Source organism: Lepidochelys kempii, chromosome 14 (assembly GCF_965140285.1).
Source record: "Lepidochelys kempii isolate rLepKem1 chromosome 14, rLepKem1.hap1, whole genome shotgun sequence".
NCBI classification, from domain to species: Eukaryota; Metazoa; Chordata; order Testudines; family Cheloniidae; genus Lepidochelys; species Lepidochelys kempii.
The window spans coordinates 3,035,224-3,055,636 of NC_136393.1; the positions used below are offsets into that span (position 1 = coordinate 3,035,224).

Sequence of the window (20,413 nt, forward strand, 5' to 3'; positions counted from 1 at the left end):
CCCTGATCCTGCAAATGACTCACGGGCCTCCAGGGGGTTTACTGGAGGGCCCTGGGTCACTGACCCTGCAAGGGTCTATGGCAGGATGGGGCTTTAGGCCTCTGTCTGCCGCAGAGCTCCCTAGTGCAGTCGCGTCCTGCACCCACCGAAGGCGGTGTTCCTGCTGGTGCAGATGTGACCAAAGCACTATTCCAGGGGCCTGGCTGGGTCTACACGGGGGCATAGCTAAGCGTGTGTGTGTGGGGGGGGGGGTTGTATCTGGCTCCATGTATGTGCAGCGCCCTGTACCACCAGATCTGGCCGGGGCCCCTAGGTGCTACACAGCTGCCCACAGTCCAAGGGAGGGGAGCGGGAGACCCTGGCAGGGCTGGCTCCAGCGGCTGGGGGCCACCCACCCCAGGGAGGTCCCTGGCCTCCCCAGTGACCTGCCAGGAGGAGCAGGCAAGAGGAGCCCCGGGAGGCTGAGGCGAGCCCGGCGCCTTTAAGAAAGCGGAGCCTCCAACCCCGCCGCGCTCAGGGCACCGCTGGAGCTCGCTGTGAGGGAAGGAAGGTGAAAATCCAGCGGGCCCCGAGAGCAGGGAAAGAGGGGCCGGTGCACCGCCAGCCCCGAGGGGAACGGCGGCTGGGAGGAACGAGCTGAGCCGGGCGCTGGAGCGGGGTGGGGGGTCCCGGCTCCTGCCTTCGCTTCTTCTTTTCGTGTGTGCAGAAGTCCGAGCAGCAAATCTCTGTTTCCTCCTCTTGTTTTGCGCGGTGCGATGTAGGGATTTCCTCTCCCCTCCCCCCAGCCCGGGTGGCTTCTGCAGCTGCAGCGGGGACGTTACTTTGTCTTGATCCCAGCAGACCCGGCCGGCTGCCAGGGCGAGGGCGCGAGCTCCGGGCCGGGGGAGCCGGGGGGCATGTAGCCGGGGCGATGCGCGCCGCAGCCGCACCGTTTGCATTTGCCGAGGCGGACGAGCAGGAAGAAACGGGAGTTACCCCGGCCCGCGCCGCGCGCCAGGCAGGGCCCGGCCGGCGGCGGCTCCGCTCCTCTCCCGGGGAAGGGGGAACATGCGACTCGGCCCTAAAAAACCCAAACCCCGCCAGGTAAGTCCCGTGCCCGGCGCAGCGCCCCGCACCCCGGGCAGCCAGAGCCGGGCTGGGGCAGCGCCCCGCACCTCGCGATGCTGGGGGGGGGGGGTTGGCAATGAATGAAAAGCCCCGCTCAGCTTTGCAGGGGGGCCTGGGCTGCACGCGTGCCCCCCCCCCACCCGGCAAAGGCAGCGGCAGCGGGGGGGACAGATTCGATGTTGTCGCTTCTCTCCCATCCCTGTTCTGCGGCGTGTCCCCCGGCCCCACTGTGGGGGAGCGAGGCGCGTCCCCCGGCCGTAACTGGGGAGGCTCCAGCCCCCCGGGCGCGCTGACTGACCGGATTTACTCCACGCAGGCAGGCAGGGGACCCTGGCACCGGAGCAAAATCATAAAATAATCCCAGCCGAGCCGGCCCCAGGACGCAGCTTCCAGCTCCGCCGTGGAAAAATCCGGGATCCGGCACCAAAACCCCCCAAGAGCAGCAGTTTCCGCTTTCGGGAGAGCGAGCGGACGCATCAAAGCAGCATCCCCCAGAAATTGCCCTGCTCCGAGGCGTGTTCCGCCGGCCCGCGCCGCACGCCGGCTTCGGGGTCTCCAGCGGCCCCGGGCTCTGCCCTGCCCTGGATTTGGGCTTATCCCGCAGATCCGGCCCGGGAGGCGGCGACCTGGCGGTAGGTGCTTTGGGCTTGTTTGCCTTTTTCATTCTTCTTCTTCTTCTTCTTCTTCTTTTTTTTTTGTTCCAGTCTTTTTGCCGCATTTCCTTCTGCCCCATCCCCCCCCCCATTAATTCCTAAATGAATGGAGACTGAATTCCAGGGGGAAACTGGCCCCCTTGCCCTGGTCCACTTCTACATCCACTCCCCCTCCCCCGGTGCAGTTCAAGGAGCTTTCATGGCGACCCTAACCCCCCCCCCCCCAAAAAAAAACCACAACAAAGGGGGTTTAAAACCAGCCCCGCTTTCTCCGCTGCCCGCTCGCGGTGTCGTTAGGGAGCGGCGTGTTGTTTACTAACTTTGTGTAGGGACCAGCGGGATAATTGCCGCCGGCCTCCGCTCTCTTCCAGCGCCGAGCCAGGCCCAGCCGACACATGGCTCTCATTTCCAACTTTTTAAAAATAAATCGCTTCTGCTACATAAAACCGCAACGGCTCAGCCGCCGAATGAGCCTGGTCCCAACTTAACCTTTGTCTTCAGAGCGCAGCTGGCTTCGGGGGGTTTTGAGCCCCGGAGCCTGGCCCGGAGAGTCTCTTTTGCAGTTTGCAGGCTGTGTTTAAAGCAAGACTCACTGCGGACATTTTTGTTGTTGTTGAGAGACGAGAGATTTCTTCTTCTTCTTCTTCTGCAAATAAAATTCCTGGCTGGGAGTTTTAATTCTTGACTGGGTTATTTTTTAATAATTATTTTCGTCTTTGTACATTTAAAATCCCAGCAAGATTGTGCGAAAATAAATCGATAGAACAAAATATATCATGTCTCCAGGTTTCCTTTGCAAATAGATTTACAGCTAACAAGGAAAACGCGAGGGAGGCACGGCTCGTGCTGCAGATTGCATTTAATGATTGCGCCCGAAAACAGGACAGGGTAAAGCGGGCAGCAAACCCCGGCTTCGTACAAACAAAAATCTGATCCGGGACCTGTAAAATCTGCAGGTTAAAAGCCCCGTAATGCAGCAATCTTTGCATGGCTATTTTTACGCTCCAAATGTGGGCTGGCTAACCAGCTGCTGTATACCCAAGGAAACCCACAGCTGTGTTTCCGTCCCAAACTGGGAAGCGAATTACAAATAAATACAATTGTCCACGTTTTTAAAACAATATAAAATTGCAGTCCAGATGGGGCTAAAATACTTATAAAAGGGAAGAAGTAAAACAGGGTTATTGTGCTTTCCTGGGCGCCCTAAAAATGCGGCCCCAACTCTCCAGTCTTTTGTTTCTGTTTTCTTTAAGGAGGCTGATCGCAGGAAGCCGCCACTAAAAGTTTATATCGACGTCCTGCAAATTCAGAGTAGAAAGTATATTTGTGCTAGTAAAACATAGATTTATGTAACGATTTTTAATTAAAGTGATCGACTTTTCTGTTAACAAAAGAGGTAGTGAAAGCCGGAGCTGCCAGGATTAAAGCTCTGGGTTCCGCTCACGGGAAGCGACCCCGCTTTGATTCACACACCCGCCGTCTCGTCCTCAGGCGGCTGTTGGTCCCTTTCGAGGGGAGTTCGGTCAGACTTGGTGTTTTGTGGCGTTTGTTTCTTCTCCGCTCTCCTCTTGGGCTCGGTGAAAGTCTGTTGCAAAGGGAGAGGGAAGGAGACTCCCCCCCCCAGGCTCGTTAAGAAAACCCGCGGGCAGGCTCGGTTCTGCTTGGTTCTTGTTGTTGTTTTAAAGCCAAGAAACAAGAAATGACATTTCTTTTTTTTTTTTTTTGGGGGGGTGCATTTAAAGGGGCCTAGGGGCTGGTTCAGGCCGGAGCAGGGGGCAGCCTCTGACCTAACAACCCTAACCCAGGGTTTCTGTTGCCAGTGGGTCCCAGGCTAGTCTGGGGAGCCCGAGCCCCTGGCTTGCAGCCCCGTTGCGCTGTGGATGAAAAGGCCTGGAAACGTAGCTGGAGGCGGGTTCCCCTCCCCAGGCAGGCGGGGGATGCGGAGGACGAAGGCGGCCGGGGGCAGAGCGGGAACGGGCAGGGAAGATGGCCGGCGGGGCGAGGGCGGCGAGCCGGGGAAGCGTGCGCCGGCTCCCGGGGGGCGCGGGGAGCTCTCGGGGGTCCCTGGCCGGCTCGCCGGGGCCCGCGTTGTGCGCGGCAGCGGGCCGGGTTCCGCCGAGCCGGGGGCAGGGGGCTCTCCGGGGCCTGCAGCCCACAGGGCTCCGGCCTTTCCCCGCCGGGACCGCAGAGCCACCGCGGGTCGCTGCAAGTTTCACAACAAAACCCGGGGCTGCAGCGGGGCGAGGAAATCAAGCCGCCAGGCTCCGCTAGGAGCTGCAGGCCCGCAGCGCCCTGCCTGCCCCACGGCCCCGGGCTTCCGGAGGGAAGGAACCCGCCTTCCCCCATGCGAGCTTGGGGATGGGGCCTTCCCAAGCCGGCTTCGCCTTCCCCGGTGCAAAGGCAGAGCTCGCTCGGTGGGCTGGTTTCGGGGGGCTTGTGGGGCTAATTCTCTCGCCTCCCTCCCCCCGTTTTCGGGGGCTGTGACAGAAAAAAGCAAAACCAAAGCTCCCCGCTTTTCTCCAGTCGGCTCCCCGGGAAAGGCCGGTCAGTGCTAACAGCCGGGACCCACGGAGCCAGCACCCCACCAACAGGGCCGGGGAGCTGGCGGGAGAGGCAGGCTGGCGTGCAAGAGCAAAGCCAGCAAAGCGGAGAGAGCAGCCCCGACACCAGCCACGCTCAGCTTCCCTAAAAGCATTTCTTTCTCTTGGTTGTGGTTTTAAAAAGCCATTCATAATTGATGTGCAGCCTAGTCCCCCTGCGTGGCTGCTGGGTGCAGGCCTTGTGTCTTTTAGCCACACACACACACACTCTTTCTGATGCTGTGTGAGCAGATAAGGCAGGAGGGGTCTTCCAGTCCTGGCTTCCCCCCCCCCGCCCCCCAATCTGGGGGGCAGCTAAAAGTCCAAAACAAAAGAGTTGAAAGAGAAAGCAAGGAGCTCTGGCCCCTTCTCCGGGCTGTAAGTCCACCATCGGATGCCTGGGTCTGGTTTGCATTGAAGGGACAGGCTGCTCATTAGCACCCACCCCTCTCGGCTTTTCCCCAGTTTCTTTTCAATGGGGATTGTGGATGCAAGCTGCTGGCTTGCTCGCTCTCTTTGCTCACAGTTGCACTGGGAGATGGAGCAGGAGGTAGCTTTTAACTCAAACACCAGGAAAACGAAGGGCTCTGGGCCCTTTTTCTTGGTGACTTTGTGCTGGACTTGGGGCGGTGGGGGTAGCTGTGAATCCCCTCCTAAGGGAAAGAACATGGTCTGTCTGGCCCAAAGAATGTGAACCCCAAAATGCAGGAGCTGGGAGCTGGATTTGCTCTGTGCTGCCAGGAACGAACACACACACACACTCACTGCCCAGAGCTGTGACACCCACACCCTGGCCTGCCCTTTACACAACAATGAAAAAGTCAAACCTCAGCCAGCCGGTTTCCCATGGGAAGCCAAAGGAAAAGCCCCGGCGCTTCAGCCCTGCATCCCGGGCCTCCTCAGCCAACCCCTGAAGCCAGCCTCCCTTTCCCAAGGCCCTGAGTTATTCCATCCTGCAGGCCCAGCAAGCATGCACACACAGACAGACACACAAGTCAAACAGCGGCCCTAATGATCACTTAAGGTTGCCTTTGCAAATCCCATTCCTATTGGCGGCGCAGAGCCGCTGTTCACGGGCCTGGCTGCCAGCTGCAGGATTCTGGCACTAATTGCGTGTTTATCAAAACATGCCCCCTTTTGACATGTCAAAACATATTTGTGCAGAATGCGGTGCGCCCCCCCCCCCGTGCTGCGGGAGGGGCGCTGGGTGACAGGCAGGGCTGGTGTAATATGCCTGGGTGTGCAGGTAGCCAGGACTTGGGGGTCCCTGGGATGCCCTGCAAAGGGGTCTTTGGGGTGCTGTAGGGACAAGGTGCATCTGGGAGCCTGTCACTGGGATTATTTATTATCACTCTGCATCTAAAATCCAGCTTCCCCTTCTCCCTGCCATGTGCTGGGGGCTTTCTCCCCTTGGAAGAGTCTGCTTCTTATTGAACTGGGTCTGCTGGCTTTGCTGCTTTTGCCACCCTCTGTCACTTCAGCCCCTTCCTTCCCTTTAATGTGTCTCTCCCCCCCACCCACCCAGTGCCTGGGTCTCCTGCCTTTTCATAATAATTCCCAAACTCTGGAGTGGGGGCAGAGTATTAAACTCTCTTGAATTTACCCCAGATGGGTCGCTTCATTAAGACCCTCACACAACAAACCTATGGAGGGGTGTGTTGGGGGTGTGAACACGCTAGGATATATTTAGCTGCACATTAGGTTCAGGTCCTAATGCATTGTACAGGGCATTAACTAAGCATTTGGAAGTGGAAAAGCTCTTTGAGCTCCTAACCTAAAAACCTCTGCTCTGGGCTGATTGGACTCCAGGCCTTCCTCTCAAGCGGGGGGGGATTCTCTCCACTCTGCCCCCCCCCCCAGCTATAGTAAATAAGGGCACCATTTATGATGTGTGCGGGTGTCTGTATATGTAACACTGTGTGCGACTGTACCTCTGGGTGTGTGCGCTGAAATCCTGTTTGGGTTATAAAGGCTCATTGCCCCTTAGTTGTGTTTCAGTCCTTTCCTACAATGCAACGAGCTTGTGAGGAAGCGGCCAGGCTTCTTTTGAGATTAAAAATGTATTTGGGGCTTCAGTGCAACGTCTGTCTGTCCGTCTGTTCGTCCCCAGACACTTCAGTGAGGTAGATTTATTCCATTAACAAATTTGTCAGTCTCCTGTACAAAGAGGGAGGCCAGGGCTCCTGCAAGATGTGGCTAGCTCTGGGGAGGCCAGAAGGGGCAGGGCTGTATTATTGCCTTGGCTAGTGATATTTGTAGGTGAATGGCAATAACTAGCCCGAACTGGTTTGACTGGGAGGGGAAGGTCGCCTTGTCAGGATGCTCTTTGCCTTTTCCTGGCTGCTGTCCTCTCCAGGCTAAGTCTGCTGTGACCAGTGCAGCCAGGGCGGGCTTCCACCCCCCAAAATGACCTGTTTCTACCCTGGATATTTTGCGTTTTTATCACCCATTCCAAGCCCCCCCTTTCCCCCCCCAGGCCCCCTCTTGACTCTTGGGTCTCAATGGGAACCCAGACACCATAAATAATGCCCCTGCACAAGGTCTTCGGGCTTGCATCTGTTGGTGTTTAGCAAAGGGGGTGGGGGAAGCCCCTGTTCCTTGTCTGGGGTCCCCAGGGCATGGGCTTGGACTGGGGAATAACCCCACGCAGCACTCCTGAGGCTAGCTCAATCTTCCTCCTGTGGGCCTGGCCAGGGGAGGGGAATGACGGGAATGACTAGACGGATGATTTGAGCCCCCCAGTTGGTTGATTTACCTGGCCCTGGCTGAGGCGCTTTTGGAAGGGGGCAGGCTAAGGCAGATGCCACCCCCCAGAAAGGAGGGGTAGAGATATTGGCTTGAGGGACAGGTGGCAACAAGGTACAGCCCTAATTTGCGGGAAGGTCTTTTCCCGGGGTGTAGTCTGCAGGGCCTTGTGTCTCCCGCTGTCTGTTCTCCGGGAGACTGGAGTGTGGCCCATCGCCTGTCCTCCCAGCTCCCAAGGATGGGGGGGCAGGGAGGGAGGCACACACCTCGAGGCTCTGGGGGGGGGGCGGGTTAGTAGCTCTCTGGACAATCCCTCCCACCCCCGTGGGGTATCTGGTGCTTCTAGGGTCCAGAGACCCTCTGCTGCAGTCAGAGGGCAGCTTGCCCTGTGGCATCTGCATTGCGCAGAGTTTGCCCTGACTTCTGGACCGGGCTAGGTGAGACCCGCACAGGGGGACACGTTCTCCAGGTCCTTAGGCCAGCCCGGGGGGGGTCAACTCCCGATCTCTCGGCTGGCTAGCGCGGGCAGTGCATGTTGTGGGGGTGGAGGGGCGAGGGACATGTAAAACTCTGGGGGCAAGGCACGATGGCAGGAAAGGGGCGGGTCGGTGCTTGTGTGGAAGGCAGAGACCCCCAGCAATGCGGCCTGACTCGTTCCCTCTGTGGGTTTGTGCCCCCTCCCCCCCAGTAGCCTGTTTTTGTAACAAGTAATGCAAAACAGCGCTCATTTTCAGGAGATTGGCAGCAAGTTACAGCACGTGCTGACTCCCCCCCCCCCCTCAGAAAAAAATGTAAAACTCGCGAGCCGGCTCCTGTGTTTACCGAGATCTCTGGGTTCGAGCAAATAAACACGGCTTTAATGGAGGATCTGATTTATTGGATTGTTTGCATTTTGATCGGAGCACGAGGGCTTTTTTCGGGGAGCGGGGGGGGGGCGGGGAATTTCGCTTTTTCCAAAGCGCTGGATCTGGACGCTGGGGGAGGGACTGTTGCAAAGGCCACTGCCCCCCCTCGGGTGCCAGGAGCGCTTGGGTTTGAAGAATTAAGAGTCATTTTTTGTAGTCAAGAAATTGTTTCTAATTTGCTCTTTGACTAATGGCACTTGGAACAATGAGCCGGCCCCAAACAATTGCATTACTCAGAGGCGCCCAACGTGCAATTACCCAAATGCAGAGATTTGCATCTTGCAGCCCTATTAGGCAATTATTTAGTGTGCTGGCTTAATCTACAATATTATTTAACATACCGGGGCCCTTTTCCTTTCCAGATGGAGCGATATTCAATTGCAATATTTTAACCCATTTCCCCAGAGTGGGGAGGTTGGCGGAGGGCTGAGAATTTCCAATGATTGCATATTCATTTGGACAGGAAAGGAAGCTGCTTTGGGGTGGCCACCCGGAGCAAAATGCCGCTCGCCAGCCACTCCGGTTGGCTTAGGAGCTAGTCCAGCGGGCGACCCGGGAGCATGGAGAGGGCTCACCGCAGAACGCACAGCTCCAAACCTCCCTCAGCCATTAAAAAGAACCGGGCTGCGGATCAGACCCTGAACAGAGAGAATCGCTGCAGAGCAAAGGGACAAGTCTGATTTTCAATCTCCTTAGTGCTGCTCAAATAAACGTCCTGCCAAACCCGCAGCAGGGACCCGGGCGGCGCTCGGAGGCCAGGACCGTGCCAAAGATTCCCAATCACGGGGCGGGCAGGGGGGATGTCGACAAAGCCGGATTTTTGCAGCCCCTTCCTCTTCGGTCTTTCCCCAGCGCGGTGACGAGCAGAGATGGGGGGAAGGGAGGGGGCTTTGGGGCGCCAGGATTCATTTGCAAATCGCTGGTGAGAGGGTTGCTCAATCTAAGGCCACTCTCCCAGCAGCGTAAATATTTATTTCTGGGCGCATTATCTGCGCTCGCTCTTGTCTCAAGGAAGCTAAGATACCAGTGGTTGGTTCCTGTTCGATGGAAAACATTTGCTAGGTCTGGACAGTTGAAAAATCGTCCTTCAGGGAAGCCTTCACTTCTGCTGATAGCGGGTTGCCCGGGTGCAGATACCCTCCGCCCCGCCTCCTTCCCTTGGTGTGGAAACTACCGTGATCTAGTTCCCCCCCTTACTACCGCCAAGAAAGGAGCACACAGAGCCGGCGGGTCATTTGCCAGCAGACCCCTGCTTGGTCCACCCGTCCTGGCTGCAGCTCTTTGCTGTCACAACTGCTTGGAAGGAATTTTTAAAAAAATGATATTAATCAAAGTGCTTGTTTTAGGGGTGGGGCGAAATCTAGACGGGTTTAAAGCAAAAATCAACCCAGCGATGTCGGGAATCAGGAATAAACACTGAAGAAGGGCTCGGGAAGTTCCCCCCTGGTACATTTCACCCTTATTTTCCCCGGGCAAAGCGCGGCTGTATTTCCAGTCGGTTTTGCGCATTGTTCGTCTGGATCGTGCTCCTGGCCAAACAAAAGTGACCCCCTCTAAAAAAAAATCCCCTCCCTCATTGGTCCAATAAATAGACCAATCTTTTTAATGCTAAGAGTTTGGAGATTTTGCAACCCTCGGCCTAAGCCGGTGACAAATGCACCGCTCTGCTAGTTGCCTTTGGGTAGAAGATAGAAGGGAAGTGTCAATCAGAAACGCTTCAGCGATCAGGGACAATCCTCTTTGCAGGACTGGCCTTCCTCAAGAGCAATCAGTCACTCTGCATTAATTACCCTTCCATCCATTCCCCACTGCAGGGCAACTGCTGCTTCTCAGAGACCTGGCACATTCATTACATGGCACCACCTGAAAGAATGGAGCAATCCATCCCTTCCCCCCTCCCTCCTTCCCCAAAAACAAAGAGTCCAGAAAGGAAAAGGACTTCAGAAGTCTGGACCTTCGAATCCCTCCCTCCTGTAGGCAGCCCCGAGAGCTTTTCAGCCCTGCTAATGTCTCCCCCTCCCTCCGCCCCATATCACATCAATGTACAAGCGACAGCAGCCAGACAGAATTTATATTTGATAATGTTCCACCGGGTTGTTTGTGTTGGTTTAAACAGCCCTTTCAGTGCCTTGCTTCTAACTGGCTCTGCTAGGAACCGCCTGGAAGTCACAGGCCGGGGCTGCTAATTTAGCCGGTGCTACAGTACCCGGAGAGCCAAATCCAGACACACACCCAGAGAGAAAGCCGGGGCGTTGGAACCAGTGTTCTCCACAGAGACTAGGGACGCGGATTTGAAGTCCCGCTTTCAAAACGAGGAGCTCCTTTAAAAAAAAATTAGTGCAACTTGGAAAGACACAAAGCCCGCTTTCCCGTGCGGCTGGATTTCATTCAGGCGATCTCCAGCGAAAGCAAAGACGAACGCAATCTCGCCCGAGCCACAATGCAGCCGCCCCGGAGAGCGGGCTGCGGGAGGGGCAGGGAAGGGGGTGAAAGAAACAGAACTTTTGCGGAGCTGCAATGTAAGCGACGCAAGGGGACTGGGGCCGAGGCACAGGGCTGGCCCGCGGGAACAGCACCGGAGAGGAAGGAGCCTGTCTCCTTGACATTTCCTGAGTTCCGATCTTTTATTTCGCAGGGGTTGGAGTTTCGCACCCCTGAAACGCGGCGTGTAGGGGCCATGCTCGGGACCCACACAGCCCAGAGCGGGACATCTATCTGCCTGCTTGGCAGCTGCCTTTCCCCCTTTCACACCCTGCCCCTGGGTAGCGGCTGCTGCTTTGCGAAGAGGCCCGACAGTGTGAGCTCGCTTCCGAGCTCAGCCACCCGCCAGCCCCGCGCTCTCCGCCGCTCGGACGCGGGTTTTCTCTTTTCCTGCTGGGCTTTTCAGCCCGATTTCTTACAGCGGTGTCAGCCACAGCAGCAGGCCGGCCCCCCAAATCTCGCTTGTATCCCCGCGGTCCCTGGGGAAAGCCGCCCCTTCGGGCCTGCGCCGCGCGGGTCGGTGTCTCCGCCCGGGCTCGGGCCCTGTGTTATCGGCCTCCTGTTACCGCTGAACCGCTACGCACCCGCCCGAGCCCCTGTGTGTAGCTCAGGCGCGTTGTGTAGCCCGGGAAAGTCCGCCGGATCCCGCCGGGCTCTGGCCCCGGCTTTGCGCTGGGAAGGATCGGCCTTTCTGCGGGGTTTCTGGCCGCTCCGGTCTGCTCTCTCCCGCAGCCGGTCTGCGCGCTCGGTCTTGCTCCTAATTCAATTTGCTCCTTCGCCTAATGAATAGCTCCCTGGTAATCGAATCTCTCGTACGAGTTATTCTGATTTATTCGGCGTTTGCAATCAATTACAGCCTTGTGTTTTTAAAAAATAATTTTAATCGCCCTTCTAGGGAATCGCTCCGGCCATTCACCACCCCACCCCCGGACTGCTAGCGGTGACATTGGCTGGTTTCTGCCCGGTTTATCCCCAGCACGCTCCCCCCCCCCGGATCCTACGGCTGGGAAGATCCCAACCCAGCGCTCTGGCAGGGAAACAAATGGACGCGCCTGATCTCGTTAGACCCCGCGACTGATAATTGGGCTGAAAGGTCTGGGAAGCTGGGTGCCTGCATTGGAAATGGGGGGGGTCCCCTACACGGATACCCCCCCCCAGCTGCCCAGGCTCCCAGAAAGCCAGCTCGCTCTGAACATCGCGATTGGCATCGATAGTTCCGCCCCGCCCTCCCCCTGCCCAGCCGCGGCAGGACCGGTCCCCTCGGACCTCCCCCCCCACCTCTTACCAAGTTACAGCGCGGAGCTGCCGGGGCCACGCACCCCGCCGCGCTCCGCTTCCCGGGGCTCGCGGCCGCTCCCCGCACCCAGCCCGGCCCCGCACGCTGCAAACTTTCCGGGTGCACCGGCGGATTTTCTCCCCCCCTCCCCCCTTATCCTCCTGCTTGCCGCCCCCCCCCCCTGCACCAAACCTGCATTGTTTTGGGAACCACTAACAGTGGCTCAGTCCGTGGCCCCTTTCTCTCTCCCTTTGATCCTCTCACTCTTTGCTCTTCTTGGCTCCTGGGCCAGTGGGGTCTGCCTCGGGGCCTCCTGGAAACAGCCCCCATCTTATCTCCTTTCATCGAGCGGCCCCGGGCCGCCTTGAAACCGCGGGGCCAGTAATTGCTTTTTTCAGGCAGCCCAGTGCGGACTGGCTAACAGCCAATCAGCGCCTTGTTTACACTGGGTGATTGACAGCGGGCTGGCAGGCTGCCAACCAATCGCCGCCACCCCGTGGAGGGAGGGGGAGAAACTTGAAATCGGTGGGGTTAACCCCTGCATTGCCAAAGGGCAATCGAGCAAGGGAGAATCTGCATTTCCGTGTGTCTTGTTAGCTCTTCAGATCTGTTTCTCACGGGGCTGGGCGGAGGGAATGGGAGCTACAGGAGGGGGCTGTGACCCCCCCCCCCGCTGTAAATAAATCGCAGGGCGCTGGGTGTAGCGCAAATCCCCAGAATGGTCGCAACCGCAGTGTCTCTTCTGGTGTCTGCCTTCGCTCCGGCTCGTTCTCTGCGAACCGACCCAAGGACTTTACAATCAACGCGTGGCTTTCCCAGGAACCGTCCAAGGGCGCGACATGCTCCCTGTGAACGCCTGTGGGGGGGATGGGTCTAGCTGACGGGAGTGTGATCCTCCCTCTTGCCCAGGACGGGCAGGGTTTAATTTTGCTGGTTACCTCTCTCGGGGAAGAGGGCGAAAGAGAATGCATGGGAGCGAATACAAGTCTCCGGCTTCTCGAGAAAAAAAGCACCAACAGAGCCTGCCCTGAGACCGGGCATGATGCAGGTGACCGGGAAGAGAGTTTGCAGGTCGCTGTCCCCGTTCTGCAGCCCCTGCTCTTTCTAAAGCCGTGCCCGTATTCTCCAGCCGGCCTCCAAACCAGGACAGGAGCCCTAGCGTGCCAGGGGCCCATTAGAAGACTGCAGCACGTCTGTGTGAAAAGGGATGCTCGGTTTGGTGCAACGCCCACGTACCCAGCCCAGTCCACAACCCCACGTATCAGACTGCGCAATAGCTCCATGCAGTGGTTGCTACCAGAGCTTCCAGCTCGGCCCAGTCCAGCAAAGCAAAAAATAAAACGCTCTCTGCCCAGCTGCTCGGAGCGTGCGTGGGCTGGAGCGACTCCCTGGAAGAACTCACTGCAACCCCCCCTTCCCACCCCCCCCAAACACCGACCCCCCCGCCGCTGCCTTCGCTGTACATCCCCATTCACAAGCAAGCGGGGACGGCAGCTGCGCAAGAGGAGCTGCGCAGCTGCAAGGCTTGAATTAGGCGCCATTGGGCTGAGTAGTAGCCCTGCTGCTCTCTGATTGGCAGCTCGCTGGCCCCGCGCCAGCCTATTGGGAGGCCTGTTTACGCAGGGAGAGTGGCACGAGTTTATTACCGTGGCGGGCCAGACGTCCAATCAGCGACCGTGCTCACCCTGGGTGAGTGGCACGAGCTTATTAGTATGCAGGGAGAGTTGCTTGCAGGACTGAGCTGCGGGCTGGGGAGCTGCTGAGGCTGGAAGGAACCCACTGTAGGGTCCTTTCCCTTCTGCAAGAGCAGCCAGTGCATTTACAGTGCAACAGTCAGCACAGTGCAAATACCAATAGGAATACAATGCAAAGTCCCATTTACTGATTTAATTGTATTGCATTCACTGTGTGCAAGGAACATATCTCCAGTAAGTAACTGCAATTCTATTTTTGTTTGCTTTTTTAAAAAAATGCTTTTTTTTTTTTTTAGAATTAAAATAAAATCCAGGATTGTAAATTTTATTATTTTTTTTTGCATAGTGAGAACTTTTGATGGTTGAAAATACCATGTTGCTATTCTTTTTCTTTTGAGAACATTCTGTAGTTCTGTTTGATGTTACATCTGTAAAAAAAAAATTTTTAGTAGCGGTGTTTTGCTTGGAACTGTTTATAACACATATCAATTGAAAATAATAATAAGACTAAAAAAGACATGTTGGAATACGCTACACTTAGCACCTCCAATGAAAAGAAATGCTACAGGGCATTTTTAATGGTTACAGTAAATTGCTTTCTCTACCCCTGGAAATTTGTACCTAGCGCCGGGTAGCACCAACAAAAATACAATTGTTTGCAAATTTTCTAATGCAATTCTAAGGTTTTTTAAATGCAGCTATGAATGGTGCTTTGCAAGGAAAAACAAACAGAGCCATTGTAGCACTTTAAAAAAGGCAATGGACGCAAATTTGCAGCCTTTCTGTTTTTTAAAAAAATAAATACGTGGTTGCAGGAGAGATTTAGCTTTGCATCGAGCGCCGAGGAGTGCTTTCTTTCTCCCTCAGCGCATTTGCTAAATTTGAATAGAGGACAAATCTGAATTAAAAAAAAAAAATCCAAAGGAAAAAACCCAACCCAAAACAAAATTAGGTTTGGGGGAAGGTGCAAGTTGAGGCTGTTGGGTTTTTTTTATGGTCACACGGACTTTGCTTGTTAATTAACAGATTTTAAAGGAAGATTGAGTTGGAGATACTGGGGAGAAAATCCGGCTTTTTTTAAACCTTCGGGCTCGGTAGGTTTTGTTGTTGGTCGCAGGGAGGCCAGCTCGTTGCAAATCTGTCTGCGTTTGCTGGCCGTGGCGGTCGTTGTGTGTCTCCTCTCTGCCCGGGTCCGAGGGTGTTCCCTCTAACCGGGAAGCTGCTTTTTGTTTGTTTAATTTTCATTTGGAAACGCGAGCGGGGGAGGTTTTTGTTAGACAAATGCACAATCTCGGGGTGCAGGGCTCGAGGCTGCGCCTCTTCTCCGAGGAGCGGCGGCTGGTGGCGCTTTTTCCCTCTCGGTGCAAAAAGGGGGTTTGTAAAACCCAGCTAGAAAGCAGGAGAAAGCCTCGGGGTGGGGAGGAACCCAGCCGGCCCCAACCCCGGGCTCTCGCCGGGCTTGCTGCGAGGCCGATCCCGGCAGCTCCCCAGCGGCCCGCTCTCCCCGCGGCTGCCGGCGGAGAGCTCTCGCGGCCGGGCTGGGGCAGGCGCTTGCCCCGCGAGCCGCCCCTCGCCTCTCCGGACGCAAAGCGGCGAGCGGAGGCGGGGAGGCCGGGGAGCCGAGCCCGCTGCCTTGGCGCGGGGCGGGAGGGCGGCAGCCCCGGCGCCGCACGGCTCCGGCGCCGAGGCGAGCAGGGCTGGGCCGGACCAAACCTCCCCGCCAAGGCCCAGCAGAAGCGGGGGTCCGTGGAAGCCCGACTGGGCCGGGGGGTCGGACTCGGGGCCGTTTGCGGTGGTTCCCACCTTCTCCCCGCGATGTATTTTTAACCGCTTCCCGCTCCGTGTTTTTCCTTCCTCGCATTGTTCCAGCCGCGGCTGACTCGGAGCAGCCCCGGCCCGCCTGCCCTTGGCTGCCGGGAGATGGTCGGGAGGAGAGATTTTGGGGGGTGGGGGAGGGGATTTGATGAATGGGGTTTGGAGATTGGGGCATGTTTGGAAGCGGGGCGGGGGGGGGTTACCGAACCCCCGCCGGTCTCAGGCAGAAGAACGTGTGTAACACCTCGGCCCCAGCCCTTCTCCGCTGCCTGCTCCACCCGGGCCTGCAAACAGGACACGATCCTGACAAATAAGAGTAATAATTCCATCGTGCAAACAAAGCCGAAAGCGGACTGCGGGGCGGGGTGTCCAGCCCCCCTTCCTGTAACTGATCCCGGGACATTTTCCTGCTCACCCAGGCCCTGGCCAGATTGCTGTCCTTTTATTCATTTTAAAAATATCTGAACCCGAGATGAATCAGAGAGTGGGAATCTTTCCCTCCGCAAAACAAGCTTTCCCGTCCGCGTTGCTATGTGAAACCATTCACCCCGCCAGGCTGCTGAAACTGCGAACTGAGCTTTGTCTTGCAGGCTGCAATTTTTCCCCCTGTGAATTTCATATCTATATATTGCTTTGAAGTGGGTGTTTTCTTGTATTCTCACCCAGACCCATTTCCGCTGCTTTTTAGGTGATTTCGGCTGACTGCTGAGAAAAAAACCCCTTCCGTAAGATTCTTGCAAAGCGAAGGATCCTTCCAATAATTCCCTGTAATTGCAAAGTAGGAAATATTCGCTAGGCTAAAAGAGAGAGATTATGATCTCAATAGGGGGAGAAAAAAACCCACCCCCCCTTTGTATTAAGTTGTAAACCAAAGAGAGCTCATTGTGTTAGTTCGAATTTATTTACAATGCAAAAGCTCCCCATCTAAATATATACATAAAATACTTATCAGCTGTGCAAATATGTATTCACTTAATACATTGTGTTTTCGGTTATAGATTAAATCAAACACAAAAGTAGTCTGCAAATAAGACACTGTAGGGCTGGAAGCATTAAATATAGCAATTGAAAAGGGTATTCGCTAAATGAAAAACATCTTAATTGCTTTGTTGTTATGATCCGGGTTAAAATAATATCCTTTCTCCCCCCTGGAATGTTAACAATTAAGGGTAGTGAATCTATTATTCTCCTTTGGTTGGAGGTGAGATGAAACGTTAAAACAATACAGATTGAAGGAGAAGACTGGGCAAAACCGAGTGTCTGGGAGCCCTGGACTGGGGCGGGGGGCTGGGATTTGAACGGCGAGGAATGGTGTGGCAGGAGCAGAACCCACTGCTGGCTTCTCTCGGGTCCCGGGTGGGCCGGCGCTTTGTTTGTATTTATTTATACACGCAGGCAAAATGCTGGGAGTAGGGAGCTCGTGAAATTCGTAGATGCTACCTGACCGTTCGCTTTTTTCCCACATTTATGAAGCAAGACCCCCCGCCCTCCTCCTCCTCCTTTTGGCCTAATGTTACAGGCGCTGGGCCCGAGCCAAACAGCCTTGTGTGCAAACGGAGTGAATGCCCAGGAAGCACCTTACATAACTGTTTGGTCTGGGAACAGTGTATAGAAGAATTTAAAGCCCCGGCCTTGCCCACCGAAGGCAGGGTTTGCCACCGCGGTGGCCGGAGGGTGAGATTTATTTCGGGGCCAGCGGCACGAATTCTGCCCCGTCCTCTCTCTCCCAGGCCGGGCGCTGGGGTCTGCTCCTTGCACGGGCTGTCCCGGGGAGCCACCGGAGCCCATCGTGCGACTTCTCTCTCCCCCCGAGGGCGGAGGGTGGGGGAAGCAGGCCCGGCTCCTGCGGCAGAGAACTGACCCCGCCGCGGCCCAGCGCGACCTGCCCGAAGGCAGAGTTGGGGGGAAGTGTCCCCTGCGCCCGCGGGGCGGCTCCGCGCAGGGCTGGCCCGGGCGGTCGGCGGCCCGGGGAAATACATTCTCCGAGGAACGGGGAGAGATTTTATTTTATTTTATTTTTCAGCCCAGCCCCGTCAAAAGGCCTGACCCAGGCGGCCCGGGGCCCATAGATCCGGGGGGATTTTCAGGTCCGGGGGCAGGTTTTTGTCTCCCCCTCGCAGATGCAATTCACGTTTTGGGTAAAATGTTGCTCTGCCTTGGGGTGGGGGGCTGGTCTCCTCAAGGTGCCAGTTAAAAGGGGGGGGGCGCTGCGCGGGTTCTGTATTTTTAAAACCCTCTCCTGCCCCCGTCAACGCCGCGGCTCGGTGATCAGCCCGGAGCCAGGGCCGGGGATTTCTCCCGTCCCCCAGCTGGGCTGCAGCCGGTTTCACGCTCTGTCTCTCTCCCCTCCGCAGAGGATGAGCCGGGACGCCAGGAGCAGAAGCGGGGCCCGAGCCCGCCGGAGCCCTGAAGGACGAGCGCTGCCCCGCTGAGACGCCGCCGCCGCCGCTCGCCCGCCGGGGTGCGTGCAGCGGGCCCCGGCATGGAGGGCCGCGAGTTCGCGCCCCCGCCTCACCTCCTCGCCGAGCGCGGCAGCGTGGGCCACCGCAGCAGCGCCGGCCGCCTGGCCGCGTCCGGCCACAGCCCCGTGCAGCACCCGGGCCACTTCCAGCCGGGCAAGTTCTTCCCCGCGCCCATCTCCATGGCGGCGCACACAGGTCAGTGGGGTCCCCGGCCGTCCCCCGCAGCCAGCGGCCGTGCACGGAGCCAGCCGCGGGTCCCCGGGCTGCGCGGCGGCCAGGCCGGCGGGAGGGAGCGCGCAGCTCCGCGGGGGGCTGCCCCGCTCGGTCCCCCGGGCCGCTTCCGTGCGGGGCGCTAGCGGTCTGTGTCCCCGAGCGGGAGCTGTTCTGTGCAGCCGCTGGGCTGGAGGCGAGAGGCGGCGAAAGGAAAACAACCCCGCCGAAAAGCCCTCGCTGCCCTCAGAGCCCGGAGAACCTCGGGGGGACGACAAGGAGGCGTTCGGGGGGCTGAGCAAAAGGGCTGCTCCGTGCCAGGACGCGGGGAGCAGCGAGGGGCTGGCTGGGGCCTTGCCGATTGGGGCAGTGGCGTGTGCCGGGCTGTGTTAATGGGGCTGGGGGTGTAGGACTAGAAAATCCTGTTTCTATATAAAGCCCTGAAGTGTCAGGGTGCGAATGGGTTTGCAGGGCCATGCAACAGCTTTAACAAGTGCCTCCGGTATCCTGCTAAAGGCATACAAAGTGTGGCAAGAAAAATAGACCCAGTGAGATGCAATAGGGTCTTTGGAGATCATCGGCAGTGGCCGTTTAATCAACTAATGCTTCAGAGCAGCCTGCAACCAGAGAGGGGTGAGGGGAAATCTACCAGGTACCTACTAGCTACATGCTTAATATCAAACAAAACACAATAAAAAACTATCAGCGGGTCAATTATATGCATGAGCAGCTCGGGGTTTCTGGGGAGGTAAGGTGTGTATTCACTGTCTTCAGTACTGATGTATATCCAAAGGGCCGGGGTCAATCCCCACTATAGTGCTGTTCTCAGGCCTCAGGCAGTGGGAAACTGGCCTGAGAGAGGAGTAAGGGAAAATGGAACTGAGGCTTCAGGATTTGGCCCTCACATTTTGCCTTTGCTCTGCGTATTGTGGGCTCCTCAGGTTTCCAAAGGGTTGATCCGCCGTGGACTGGATTTTAAAGGGAGCTTCTGCTGTGTGCGAAATGGAAGATTGGAGTTAGAAATCTTATTTCCTCCATATTCCCTCTGCAAATGTATTTGCAAGTGGGAATGGTGGAATTCTTGTGTGCTACTCTCAGCTGCCTCCCTATTAACCCGCAAGTGAATATATTTTTGTCCTCAAAGTTTTTCTGCACAGACTGCTGGATTTGAAATCTGTTAGCTGGTTTATAATGTCAAGAAAGAAGGGCTGTGTGCACGGTATATATGTATGAGATACATTTAAGGATGGATGGATGCAGTGCTACTCTTGCACAAGCATATAGCTAGCTCGGTTTGTTTACAGTTTGCTTTAAACATCAGAGTAAATGTTTTGCAGTTTTTTTAAACTCAGCAGCAAGAGTTATTATTGCTAGCTTGATGAACTGTGAATACTAATAAAATTATATCTGCTTTAATGGGATTACAATTAGTGCGTGGATTAAAAAGGACGGCATGAGATGGACTAGAATGGAGAATTGTCATCTGGGAGCGCAGTCAAAAGAAGACTGTAAATTTCCTAAAAAGAAAAAAATGACACACAAAAATTGCATAATTACTAATGGGCTTTTAGCATGATGAGATGAAAAAAAGTGCCAATAACAAACGCAATGATCTAGACATACTTATTCTTAAATGTGCTGTATTTTAAATAATTACATCATATGTTCGCAGAATTTTCCCTGGATGAAATGTGTATTTCCTCTTACTGTTTCTTCCCTTCCCCTTTGTTTTTTTCAAAATTGCAATATGCTGATTGCAGCTCAGCCTTTCAGAAACAGATGCTCCCAAATGACACCAGGGTTTATTTTAAAATATAAAGCTGGACAAACAGGGCAAATTGTCAGATTTGTGTTTAAATCTTGTTTCTTCTGTGCTCCTTGGTTAGTGCCCCTAGTTCAGACAGTGCCCCATCCCGCTTCAGAGAAGGTTTGATCCAAAGCCCCATGTAGTCTTCACTGGATCAAGCACATAGTCCCTCATGTAGCTCAGAGAAACCCTCTTTCTAAAGCCCTCAGCGTTGTGTTTAAGTCTCATTGGGGAATTCGGGGGAGATGAGAAAATTTGCAGGTAAGCAAATTGGTGATTCCTGTAGAATAAATTATTGATGGTATCTTGACACTGAGTATTTAATTATAATACAGGGAACGACCTCACAAGGACCAGAGGCCGTTGAGTAGGAATATACCGACTAGACTGGATGGAGCTTTGCCAGTTTTTTTTTTTTAATCTGAAAAAGGTTATTAATGTCTCTTAACCCCCTGCTCTCAGCTTTTAAACATACACACATGGGATGTCTTAGGAACGACGACGAGCAAAACCTGTCCTGACGGAATTGTTTTAACTCCTTCAATTTTCAGGTTGAGATTTGGATAAAAATTGAAATGTACGGCTTGGAAGGCCCCCAAATGAGACAGATCCATTGGGGGTATATTGGTTCTAATAAGAAAAGCGCTGCTCAGAATGAACTTTGTTTTTATGTCCAGTC

The 20,413-nt window shown here is 55.6% G+C and overlaps 1 protein-coding gene across 10 annotated transcripts in view; it reads left to right on the plus strand.

The window, feature by feature from the left end:
* Positions 1–361: 361 nt before the first annotated feature.
* The window catches only part of BAHCC1 (BAH domain and coiled-coil containing 1), an 89,418-nt gene continuing 69,366 nt past the window's right edge, over positions 362–20,413 (plus strand). For 6 of the 10 annotated variants that reach the window (XM_073311311.2, XM_073311317.2, XM_073311320.2 and 3 more), the window contains exons 1-3: positions 362–1,083; positions 1,424–1,739; positions 17,610–17,912. In XM_073311311.2, the coding sequence (XP_073167412.1) occupies positions 17,738–17,912 (175 nt within the window). In that variant the 5' untranslated portion in view covers positions 362–1,083; positions 1,424–1,739; positions 17,610–17,737. Of the gene's footprint in view, positions 1,084–1,423; positions 1,740–13,484; positions 13,675–16,830; positions 16,930–17,045; positions 17,394–17,609; positions 17,913–20,413 lie in introns of those variants that run through there. The other 4 variants (XM_073311321.2, XM_073311312.2, XM_073311313.2 and 1 more) reach the window with 4 other exon arrangements.